The sequence below is a fragment of the Thunnus thynnus genome, chromosome 8 (genome assembly GCF_963924715.1).
Source record: "Thunnus thynnus chromosome 8, fThuThy2.1, whole genome shotgun sequence".
Classification (NCBI taxonomy): Eukaryota; Metazoa; Chordata; class Actinopteri; order Scombriformes; family Scombridae; genus Thunnus; species Thunnus thynnus.
The window spans coordinates 35,069,520-35,082,964 of record NC_089524.1 but is presented as its reverse complement, the minus strand read 5'-3'; the positions used below and the strand labels follow the sequence as shown (position 1 = coordinate 35,082,964).

At 38.7% G+C, this 13,445-nt stretch overlaps 1 protein-coding gene across 1 annotated transcript; it reads right to left on the bottom strand.

Moving 5' to 3' along the window:
- On the bottom strand, positions 1-11,402 carry commd2 (COMM domain containing 2). The gene is made up of 6 exons (XM_067598075.1): positions 11,211-11,402; positions 9,517-9,594; positions 8,331-8,413; positions 8,046-8,120; positions 5,792-5,890; positions 1-1,209 (listed from the first exon to the last, which is right to left on the bottom strand). Exons 1-6 carry the CDS (start codon positions 11,275-11,277, stop codon positions 1,000-1,002), a joined length of 612 nt encoding a protein of 203 aa, XP_067454176.1. The 5' UTR covers positions 11,278-11,402; the 3' UTR covers positions 1-999.
- Positions 11,403-13,445: the final 2,043 nt, after the last annotated feature.

The following is a 13,445-nucleotide window of genomic DNA, read 5'->3' as shown; positions in this document are numbered from 1 at the left end:
TATATGTGAGGAGTTTATAAAGATTTGTCTTCAGTAGGAACCAGGGGACTATGACCTGAGAACCTCACACACAGTAGAGGTCAGAAAGTATTTTTGAGATGCACTAACACATGTCGGTTTGGGTCGTTTCATAGGATCTGTTGATAATAAGAAAAACAGAGTAAACACAGGCCTAAACTGGGTTAAGACCACCAGATTTGAACAGCCCTCATTACTGAGGGACATATTGCTTATAGCTAATTATCTAAGTTATGCATTCAATTATTTTGTGTTTCATTATATTGTGTTAGCTAGTACAATTGCTTGTCATTGTTGTTACTGATTTAAAATTGCAGCAAAACATAGAATACAATAGTTGGCCAATGAATAGGATAAATAGGCAAAAGTCTGTGTGCACCTGAATACACCCTCGACTATGCAAAGTTTTCACCAAGCTTGATGTGCCTTTATAAAACATGGCTCAGAATCAGACATCATACAGAACAAAAAAGCATTGTTATGCAGCACATTAGCATGAATTGAAAACATAACATGCTGCTTTCACTGGAAACAGGAATGACTGTCCATCCCCTGCTCAGTTTAAACACTCAGCATCATTAACAACATGTAAGTAATGTTCTGTTCCAGTCACATGTTGACACAGATGTATTGTACTCCTTCAAGTCAGAGCCTTTCTATCTTTACATTGTTTTCATCTCTGCTTTACACTTTAATTTAATATCAGCAGCACTGTAGAAACGTTGCACACAATGCAGCCAGTACTGTCTGGCACATATCGTGACTCAAGAGTAATAAAGTACTGATCATTTCATTAGTCAGATGGATTAAAAATCTAGTTCAAAACAAAAGAAACATTCAACACTGCAGAGAGACTGCTTTATGTTTTCCAGGTATAAAAGGCATGTTATGTGTATATCCTGCCACATGTTACATAGAAAGAGACCAGGGATGGGGGTTGTGGTGGGTGGATGGTGGTGGTGTGTGTGGGGGGTATGGATGTTATTTGATGTTGCGTAATATGCGGCGAGTGTGACTGGTTTTCATGGCAGTGAGAGCAGCCTCCAGCGTGGCGATGAGGTGCAGGAGTGTGCTGGGGTCTGTCTGAAGCACCCTGCTGTTGTGGTCAGTGCAGCTGCCACAACCTCTCATCAGAAGCAGCCGCAGTGTCAGCATGGGAATGGCCTGCTGACGGACTGAACGACTCGCCAACTGGCAGGACAGAGTGAAGGAAATCACAGTGAGAGTGATAGAGAAACAAAGGGAAGAAAATAAGTTAAAATCTGAATATTGCTAAACTGAACCTTTATAGCTGTAAGTGGTGAAAACACAAAACCAGTCTACGTAGTTTTCTCCGTGTATTCTGACTTAGTTAATTAGTTAATTATTAATTATTATTAATTAGTTAATTAGTGTACTCTGACTTCCTCCTTTCCAAATTTCATACTTGCAGGTTCACAAAGTCTGCTGGTGGAAAGTGACTCACTGGTCTGATCTTAGTAATTGACTGACTTAAAAACTACTAAATTAACAAACACAATGACACAAAAAGACGACACCTAACAGAATATAACAGTAAACATGTTCACTTATCTATTACATTATCCATTTGAATATACAGCAGTTGAATAATAATCAATAATGATTATTAATAATAATACAAGACAGGTTCTGGTTTTTTTCAAGTCTGTCTTAAAACAATGTTGACTTGTCAATATGTATGCATATTTAAAAATACATTCCAAAGTTGATATGAAGCTAATATGAGGCTTCAGCAGTCTGAGTGAGCTAAAACTAGTCCTAACCAAGTTGTGGTGGAGGACACATTCTAGTAGTTGGTTGTAGATTTACTCATGTTACAGAATAAAGCACATAACATGTATTTATTTATACTTGTCCCCTCACCAAATGTTGTCAGTTTAGCCGGTGATGTTGCGACCGTGTTGTTCATTCGTTTTCCTCACAGCTTCTCTTCTACTGATCCTCACAAGCAGTTTGTTTATGTCCTTTTTGACAATAAGTTAGTCACAACTTGGTCCAGATCAAAGGAAATCTCTTGAGTGCATTTGCTTCTTGTTTCTTTCAGAACCCAGCAGACACAGACAATCTAAACTATATATTGTACCATATCATGTTTTTTTTTGCTTTGTACTGTTTGTTGTTGTGCTGTTGTATGTTTTGATTGTGGGGGACTACAGATGCAAATTAGCTTCCAGCTAACTCCAGTGCAGTGCATCTTTAATGTTTAAAACTGCACACCGTCCCAATCAATAAATCAAATCAATCAATATTCAGTGTTTCCTCTATAATAGTACAGGCCTGGCAGGCCGCCAGGCCAACGAGTACCCCCGCCAAGCCAAAAAATATTTTTTTTAAATGCCAAAAATAACACCAAATATCCATTTATTCGGAAATCAATTTCATTTGGGAGCCTCTGAGCAGCGCTGTTTCGAAACGTGAGTCAACGTCTATGTCGTTGCCTGGGAAACTGCAGGTAGCATAACTCCTTTTTATGAATAGGGCAGTACTTGAGCGAGTGAGTGGTTAAGCCATGGATGTATAATAAGAGCTGCCACTCAGCCTTGCAGCCAATTTTTCCCAGTGGCCACTTGCGCTATTGCAGTGAAAAATCTATGGGGAAAGGATTTTCCCCATAGACCACCATTGTAAAAGAGACGCCTGTAAAACTGTTGACAGGACCCCCCAAATTATGACTCTTTCTATTATGAACTTTTGATCCATGGAGGTTTTATGTTTGTAAAACTTTCCTCAAGCCGAGAAAAGTGATTTTAAAATCTGTGACGTCGTCACAATGTAAAATCTATGGGCCAAGTGGGAGCTCGTGGGCAGGACCAGCGGGGGAAACACTACTGCGCATATTCAGTGGGCCGCACAACGCAGAAGCAAACCTGGAAGCTAAAAACATTTTTTGGTGTATGCACCAGGTGAGCAATTCCTAAAGGACTGAATGGGCTCAATTTTTAGTCCAGTATCCAGCTCTTATAATACATCCATGGGTTAAGCGAGAGAGCGAGCACCAGAAAAGTGACGGTGAATGTGAGCAGAGCAGTGGAAAAGTTTATCAGTAAGGCCATATTCAGACCAAATCAGGCGGTGTGGTGTTCAGCTGCAGGGTCGAGCAGAGGTGTGGGCTTGTTTATTTGTCCTCCAGAACATAACTGCTGTGAAACAATCAGAAAATAACATTTTTTGATCTGATTGACCGGCATTCTCGCTACCAGTGCTCCCTCTCTTCATTCACTCTCTAGCTCGCTCTACCACTGCTTCTCTCTCTCTCTCTCTCTCTCTCTCTCTCTATCTGGTGCTCTCTCTCTCGCCTTTTTTACAGTACAGACTACAGTTTGTCAGTTAATAAATGCTGCAGCTTGAGGGTTAGCTCCGAAGTTAGCAACAATGGGTTAGCCTAACCTGACAATGCTAAACAGAGAAATAGAGAGCGGAGAAATGTGTGGCTGCTAATCACCCCCCTTCTGATTGTTTCACCTACTTGGGAATTAAGGTTGTCCCTTATATAGATAATATAGCACAAACTAATTATGACCCAGTGTTAGAGCAGGCTACCAAACTCCTGGCATGAAGGACGACATTACCAATCTCTTTAATCATCAGTATTCATATTTTAAAAACATTGATGGCTTCTGTGCCTTCCATATGACAGGGGAGGACCTAAGTGCCCAAATTTGCAGTGGTACTACTGGGCAGCTCAATTCAAATGATTATGTTTTATTTTTCTTATTTTTCAAGTTAATTCAGTATAAATGGCTGATGTGAACATATGTTACACCTGTCAAAATTCACAAATTTGACAGTAGTGCTTGTACTTGTACTGAATGTAATGATGTCAAAGGAACACTTCTTCATTGCTTATGGAAATGTAAGTTGATAAGGACTGGTTTTCTGTTGGTTTCAGTTCAGCTCCCCTTTGAACCCAGAGTATTTACCATGAATTTATACCCAAAGGTTCTAAATATAAAAAGGGCCTGTATGTGCTCATCAACATGTGTCTTTTTCAAGCAAAGAGGCTGAGCTTAGCCCTTAACTGGAAAAGTAGAAGTAATGATAAGTGGATTAAGGAGATGGTGTCTTGTATGGCATTAGAAAAAATGACATATACAGTGCTGCTTGAAAGTTTATGAACCCTTTAGAATTTTTTCTACTTCTACATAAATATGACATAAAACATGATCAGATTTTTACACAAGTCCTAAAACTAGATAAAGGGAACCAAATTAAACAAATGAAACAAAAACATTAAACTTATTCCTTTATTTATTGAGGAAATTTATCCAATCTTACACATTTGTGTGAGGCGAAAGTATGTGAACCCTTCCTTTCGGTAAGTGGTGTGACCCCCTTTCGCAGCAACAGCTTCAACTAAATGTTTCCGGTAAATGTTTATCAGGCCTGCAGATTGGCTTGGAGGAATTTTAGCCCATTCATCCTGGTCCAGAGGCAGCAAAGCAGGCCCAAACTATGATACTGCCACCATAGATGGTATAAGGTTCTTATGCTGGAATGCAATGTTTGCATTTCCTTTTGCGTTTCTCATTAAAGCCAGAAAGTTTGATTTTGGTCTCATCCATCCACAGAAAATTTTCCCAACAGCCCTCTGGCTTATCCACATGGTCTTGAGTAAACCGTAGACAAGCAGCAATGTTCTTCTTGGAGAACAGTGGTTTTCTCCTTTGCAACTGTGCAATGCACACCATTCAGTGTTTCCCCTATATTCCTTCTGCAGCGGTGCACCGCTGCTGCTAAAAATTCACACGATCACAAATATCAAGCGGCTACTCATTTTCACTCGCACACTGTGTGAGCACAATAACACCCTACGTTATTGTGGAATTGTTTTGCATAACCCCTGACTAACTTTATCTAGTTTTTAGATTTGCATGAAAATCTGATCATGTTTAGGTCATATTTATGCAGAAATAGAGCAAATTCTAAAGGGTTCACAAACTTTCAAGCACCACTGTATACTGTGAAACAAACAGGAGTCATTTAAAGGAAATATGGGATCCCTTAGTACTGTTTCATAAAAGGGAAGAAATGCTAAGATCGCTAAGACGGAAAATTCATGTATAGAGATGTAAGTAGATATAGTATTTTTAGTTAAAGAAGCATGTGTGTATGCATATATGTACATGGTTATGTATGTGTGTATTTGTTTTGTTATTTGTCTTCTTGTCCTTCGTCTTTCTTTTTTTTAATCTTGCGTTTCTATATTAGTTGATTACTTCCTGATATGAAGTCTCAGTATGAAATGCTGATGTGCTATGAATTTTTACTATTTCTTACCAGTAGTTTGTATTGTTCTGCCCAGAGGAGTCTGAGGGGAGGGTTGGTGTGAGTGAGGTGGTTCAAGCTGTATTATATTTGTTTTACTTTTATAATTTCTTTGCCCCTTGTCTATTTATGTTTAAAAAGTAATTTAAAAACATTCTAAAAAAAAAACAACAAATACTGCAAAAATATTCCAGCTATCAAATCTGCAAAGACAGGGTATCTTGTACTAAACAGACTTTGGAAGATCCCAACATGATTTAGCTCACTCAGACAACTTTGAATGTATTTTTGAACACAACAAGAGCTGTGGATTCTGTCCTCATCTCTTACAATGTAGTCATGTACCAGTGGAATAGCTTCAATGTCAGTGTGGAGAGAAGAAATTGTTACAGCGACTAAGACCCATTTCTACAAACATATTGGCACTTAAGTATTGTGTTAAGACAGACTTGAACAGTATCTAGCATACGCACGTACATACACACACCTGTACATCCAGTCTCCATTCCACATTGTGGTAGGCAGGCAGGTTGGAGGGCAGCAGACTTAGGACATTGCGGATCTGATTGTGGTGCTGCAGGTAGAGCTGCAAAAACAAAAACCCTCACACACTCAGTCTGTCACAACGGCCAATTCAGGTCAAACTATCATCATCCTTTGTTGCCATTTTCGCTGTCACTGACCTATCCTGTCATTTGAGACCTGCCCTGCAGTTACCCGTTTTCCCGCCAATTGCATCACCTGACTTCCCCATCCACCTGCACACAGTCCCGGCATTATAGGTGGGCCCTGGGGGGCCACACCCAGGAATTTGGAATTTGGCCCTCCCAAGAGAAATCAGCATCAACGCTGTTTTAATGCATGGGCTGTGCAGAGGGCCCACGAGGCTTAGGGAAAAAAACTAAATAAAATTCACAGGGAGGAAAAAAAACTCCAGCCTCCTTTGTACATTTCTTTGCCCGTTTGTGGTGTCTGGATTTAGAGCAAAGTGAGACATTACTGGTATTTAGTATCTCCTCTGCTCCTAAGTGGGGAACAGAGGTGCAGTGTTTGTTTTGTTGTCAGCTACAGTTTTCACATTTACACTTTTAGTTTCACTCTTTTTTAATCTTTCTGTTATCTCTTTCTGTTTCTAAGAAGCTTGTTTAAACTTCTGAACTTCAGTTTGTTGCAGTTACTGTTATTCAGAGTTTTTGTGTGTGACGCCAGAGCGGGAAATTAAAGCGGGTCGCTGAAGTTAGCATGCCGGCCGGTATTTCAGTTTAACCAGTGTTATCTGGTGACTTTCAGGGGACTGTGCTGTGGTTGCTGTTGGCAGCTGTTGAAAACATGAACAGAACATGTTGGCGTCCTCCTGGGTCTTAAATTATCATATGTTCAACACAGTATATATTCCTCTGGTCCTTTTTGTATTACATTAGGTAAATTAAATGGTGTCACCACCAAGAAGCATTCACATTTCCTCACTTATTTTTCTGAAATTAATCTTTTTAAAGGGCTTGCTTGAGATGAAACGCTCTCATTGCAGTATCCAGACTGATGGTCACAAGTTAAACAGACAGTAGGCTGGTCAAACCTCGTGAATACTGGCTGTGTGACTACACAGTTTACACAATATTTAGCCACAAACTCTACTTGTAGTGCGTGCACAATGACAAAGCAGGTTAATCGGTTGAATATGGGCCACTTTCTGATTGAAGATAACAGTATAAAATCACAAGATAGACTACAGCTGCACTGCCAGTTTATAGGCTATGTTTTGTTTCCCACATTATAAGAAACGTTATGAGGTGAATGCTTCTTACTGAGTGCATTTTAACTTACGTAAATGGTTGGCGTAGATAATAAACACATTGACTGATTGATTAAAGTAAAATTGATAAGGCTTTTAGGAGCCAGCTGCCATCACTATGAGCAACCACGACACATTCAGCTGCCAGTTAACAGGGTCACTGGTGTGACTGTGTTATCTGGTGACTTCCAGGGGAATGTGTCATGGTTGTCGTGGTGACTGCATTTATTGAAAACACAAAAAGAACATGCAGGTGTCCTCCTAAAGTCTTATATTATCGTATGTTCAACACAGTATATATTCCTCTGGCCTCACTTTTCAGACCAGGAGCTACCTGCTTGGCTAATTCATGAACTGAAGTTCAATGTCTCTGATATCCTTTTCTTTTTTGTCTTTTTCTTTGCTGCTTCACTGCTTCAACATTTGTTACCAATGATGTTCAAAGCATCTGTCACACCCGGCTGGCCAGCCTTGCTGATTAATTCCCATTGTCATCGTCATGATACAGACAGCAAACCAATCGTAATATTTTTCTTATTTGCAAATAAAGTAACTCTTCATTCATTGGTTTGTGGTTCAACACACACACTAAATTAAATTATTTGATTTGATAAAAAAAAAAGCAAAGCCAGGATGAGGCGGTGGGGGTTTGGAGGCTCCCCAGAGGTCGGAGGCCCCCAGGCACCAGCCCAATTGGCCCAGTGGATAGTCCATACTTGCATGTTAACCTAATCTGACCAGGCTCACTTAAGGTGGGCTGACCTTTAAGGTGGACCAGCAATTCTCATTTTAGTGTCAATCTCAGCCGCTCTTTAACAGAGAATGGAGAAATGTGCGGCTGATGAGTGTCTTGAGTTTTTGATTAGCAACCCCCCACCACCCCAAAGAAGTCAACCTAGGGAAAACACTGAATCATCTCCTTAGATAAAGAAAACAGATTATAAATTACCTGTAGAAGAATCTGGTTAAGCTCTTCAACAAACCCCAAAACTAACACTGAGTCCAGGAAATCCACTTCAGAGATCTACACAAACAAACAAACACATTCACAAGGGAAAGTGACACAAGGAGCAGTTGACTCCTTCAATACTTTAATGTTCACCACAGCTGGTGACATATCTGGCTCATTAGATGTTTTTAGTGTTATAGATGACATCAAACAGTCTTTATGAACCTTTATGTTTATCACAGAGAGAAGGGTCAGTGTGTGTGTGTGTGTGTGTGTGTGAGTCACCATGTGTTTGGAGCTCTCTGTCATCAGGAACATCAGGCCTTCCACTCCATGCTGCACCATTTCCACAGGAACACACAGCTTCCCTGTAAGCAGTGGTGCAATTATGGATTTACTTTGAAGTCCTGGCAGTTGCTAGGTAGCATGGATGTCAAAGTTGCATGACATTGAGAAGTGTCCTAATGATTTATTCAGTTCTGTTAAGCACTAATAATAATGACCTCAAAGCACCCTTATTATCATGTGATATATTGGTTAGTGGACACAAAACTAAATGATTCCACCTACAGAGCAGAGGTACACAGTGCCAAATTCTTTACATGCTATTCCTTTTAGTTATTTATGATTTGAGCTGTACCAAATTATTTAAAATTCATTTCCAGACATGTTTTAGACATATAAAAATACTCTGCTTTGATTAATACTTGTGTCTGATGTTTTTTCCACAAAAAAGTTCAATAACCTTGTCAAAAAAATCTTAAAATTACATATTACTCATTCTCCCACAAAGAAAAATACCAACAATCAATATGCAAATATTCTTCATTTCAAATGTTTAACTGCTGGTTACAAGCTGTCTACTTCTTCACTGTAAAGTCCATTCTAAATGTATGTGCACTGAGATTTAAGGTGAGCACAGAGGAACTTTCCTCCTTCAGCAGATGATTGTGAAAACCAACTCTGAACATACATCATTCTGCGCAGAGAACAACATCACAGTGAAGCAACACAGACTTTTTTCAACAACTATAATATCTGCCATTTAAAACAGCAGTTTAACGAAGATTGTGAGACTAATATAAATAATGGGAGACATGTAGAATTAACCATCTACCACTGGGGCAAGTTGTCTCATTCCCATAAAGTGTGCATATCTGTCACACAGTCCATTTAGTACTGTGCATGTATTAGGGGTTTCAATTAAACAGATTTTTATTCAGCAGGTTTTACAAAAAGTCACCTTGTTGTTCTTGACATAAATATGTAAAATAAAACCTGATATAAGAGCAGTTCAATGAAGCTCTTTTTTAAAACGATGCTCAGTTTTTAGTGAAACTGTTTTAGAGAGCTGTTGATTCAACGTCATTGTCATTTTATGGTCATTTCATCCACAGTAGTGGCCAGGAGTGTTGGAGTGGCCCAGTCAGCTACTTGGTAGGGAGTGTGTAATGAATGGAGTATGTCTTACTGGCTGCTCCCTCATAGATCTTGGGGCTGGTTCCTCTCCTTAGGAACTCCAGTGCTATGCGACCAAACTCACCAACCACTGAGGACAAACAAAAAACATGGCCACATATGCTCAATATATTAAACCAAAAAACGATGAATGTGTTCAATTCTTATTTGGGGTTATGATTATATAGACAAAATGTCTGATGTCATCATTCTCCTAGGGAACTATGCTGATATCATTCAGTTGTTATACACAGAGATAATGCTTCAGTATACCACACAGAGAACAAATGTCTTTCCCCTTCAAAAACAAATATTTTAAAAACAGAGGCTATGGTGTCAGCCAGATGCAGAGGGCTGCTTTATTGTCATAAATGGTTTGATTGGTACAGAATATCACACAGTTCACACTCATTTCATTACAGTGCTGAATCACAGAGCTGTGCTAACTGACATCTAGAAACATACACAGTAACATCACACTGTATGTATATATACACAAGTAAGAAAATATATGTCAAAGTGCATTAAATCTAAGTCTTTAAATAAATTAAACTTATTTTGCTGCCCAATGACCCTTGTCCACCAGCCTCACAAATGGTTTGAAGAAATGTATGCAGCAAAGAGCATTCGGATCTGGTAGGGTCCCCCTGACTTTTCCCACACACCAAGAGAAAGACAAGAGAAGCACAGCATTTAAAAAAAACACATTAGAGATATGAATGTATGTCTTGTTCCACTATCTTAAAACAGCAATGGAATAAATATGTATACGTATAATGTTTCAGGTACACAACAAAACAATATCTGTTCAAGAAGACATGAAATCATGAGGGCATTTTAAGTTGTGAAGGGGATGCTCCTCTCACATCAGGTCAAGAGATTTTGCGAGGGTTTTCAAAGACAGATTCCATATCTAAAAGGCCCTCCTGACTGAATGGTGCATCTTAATGCACAAATATCATCATGTATCATCAGAGGTGGAATGCAACTTAGTACATTTACTCAATTACTGTACATAAATACAATTTTGTAGTATTTGTACTTTTAGTCTGTGATTAAGGGAGATTAAGATTTTACCATCAAAACTACAATAAGATGCAGTTTTAGATTTAACTACCCAACTGCATGTAAAGTGGTTCAAATTATCTCCAAATAAACATATACTGTGTATCTCTATTTATACACAATATAACACTCTGAAAGGGGACATTCTGCATAACAACTACTTTTAAATTTAATACCTTGCGCATTTTGCTGATTATCCTTTTTCAGTACTGTATAGTATCTGAATTGTTACTGCACTTCTGTGTATTATAAATGAGAGAAAGATAATGCATTATGAGTTACCCTGACATGTCCCAGTCATGTGTGAGGACAGAACCTGACAGAGTGTTTGACTGGAGACTTTCCCTCAATGTTCACACACTACTGGAACAGTGTGTCTGATGCTTTTAAGTTTTTATTATGAGCGTGATGATATAAACCCGATGGTTATGATGGTGGTTATGATTATGATTATGATTACAGACAATTAAATATATTTCCCCAGTAGCACACTGTTGCCAGTGTAGTTGGTCCAAGCTGCGGAAGCACACATACTGTGTTCACAACCAGCACATTCAGCTGACAGTCAGCAGGTCACATTAGAAGCTTGTTGTTGTTATGGCCCTGATCCTCTATCACAGCAGCGGGAGAGCAGTTATTTACCTGCAGCGTCAACCTTCGGCAGGAAGGCCAGGTGTTCTTTATGGTCTTCAGACAAAACCAGCAGCATCCTGGACGACAGCGTCCTGTTCAGCACTCTAACAACAGTTTAACAGTCAGGAATACGTTCATCCATGAACCCGGAAAAAGATCTCAGTTTTGTTCCATGGATGTTTTGTTTCCTCTTCTTCTTCTTCTCTGGTATTCTTATAATGCAGCGATTATCTTTATTGTTGCTTTACTGCCATCTTCTGGACCTAATCACCTGCTCCAACGTGCCATTCCCCTTTCGTTCAAATAAACTGTGCCTCGCCCAAAAAGTGGACAGGATCAGGCGGCGGCAGCAGGGCGGTGACAAAAAGCTGTAGTGAAGTCGGACTAGCATCCTTCAAATAATACACAGGAACTCCAACCTTGATCACCAAGGTATTAGTTTCCTTCTGTGGTGAATTATATTCCTGATGCAGACTCCTTCTTCAACCACTTCAGCAATCTTATTCCTTGCATAGACGATGAGTTTATTCAGTTATGTGATACTCATATGACTTCAGATGAGCTGGATAAAGCAGTAGGAGGTTTATCTTTAGACAAATCTCCAGGTACTGATTCTCCCTACTTTCTATAGGTACTTCTGGGACTTATTAAAAGATCAATTATTTCTTTTATTAAAAGAAGCAACTGATGATGTGACATTTCCTTCCACTATGAAACAAGTAATAATAACATTAATTCTCGAGTCAGGTAAAGACCTCAAAATATTAGATAATCTCAGACCAATCAGATTACTGAACAACTACTACAAAATTGTAGTAACCCTTATTTATGATGATAGATCAAAAAAGAATATACATAAAATTATAAGTGATTCCCAATCTGTATTCATGAAGGGTAGATCTATTCATAACAACATTCACTTATTACTTGATCTCTTAAATTATAGATATTTAATATAAGGTAATGGATTTATTTTATTTCTAGACTTTTATAAAGCATTTGATTCAATGATGAGCACCCATTTATTTTCCGTTTTTTAAGGTAACCTGGTTTTGGGGACAAATTTCGAATTTCAAATTATAGAATCTTTACCAGGAGGTACATCACCTCAATTTACAGTCAAACGTCGGGTTAAACAGAGCTGTTCTATTTCTCCATTTCTTTGGAGAAATAGAACAGACATTCCTACTATATACTACATTCCTATTAAATCCAGTGTTAAATACTTGGGTATACATATATTTAAAGAATCAACTGACAGTGAAAATATGAACGCATGGAAAGTAATTCAACCTAACCGGTCGAAGCAGATGGCCACCCACCTAGAGCCTTGTTCTGTTTGAGGTTTCTTCCTGTTAAAGGGGAGTTCTTCCTTGCCCCTGTCGCCAAGTGCTTGTTCATGGGGGAATGTTGGGTCAATGTAGAATAAAGAGTAGGGGAGACCAGGGATAGTTGTAACACTTTTTGCAATTTTCCCAATAAATCAAAAACCATTTACACTGGAATAGTCAATTTGATATATTATAAACATCAAATGTGTCAGCTACTGAAACAATGTATTTAAGTTGTTTTATAAAATATGTACAGCTTGCAAAATTGATTTCAATACAGTCAGTCCACTGTTACTGTCCCAGTGTACAGGGACAGTTGATACACATGCCAGGGATGATTGTAACATGTCTAAAATATACATAATTAATCATTCAAATACTCAAAATGAAAAACTCTGGGAAGTGATTTGGATCCCTGGCACTCCAGGCTCTGCCTCTTCTTGTGAAAACAGTATAGGGTCACATAACAAATGCCATATGATTTGGCCACTGCCCTGACTGGTTTGCTCTGTTTTATTTCATCTGAAGCCCTCTCCAGCAAAGGAAGTGGAGCTACCCTGTCTGTCTTCCTCTTTCTGATGTTTGGCATGCTGTAAGCAAACACATTTCCACTGACAATTATGCAACTGATTATCATTAACTTAGCATGTCATCATGTCATTTTATGACATTTTACATTTAATTTGCTATCTATCTATGCATCTATCTATCTATCTAGTTAGCTTTCTAGTTAGTTTATGTAGGCCTTGAGGTTTTTAAAATATTTGAAACTTGGACAGTTGTAACAAGGCATTACAACTGTCCCAGTATCACCAGTTATGTTTTCACCTCATCTGAATTATCTTGACTGCTAATTTGAGACATGTTAGCCATTTCTACTTTTAGCTTATAAAACAGTGTTTCTAATAATACA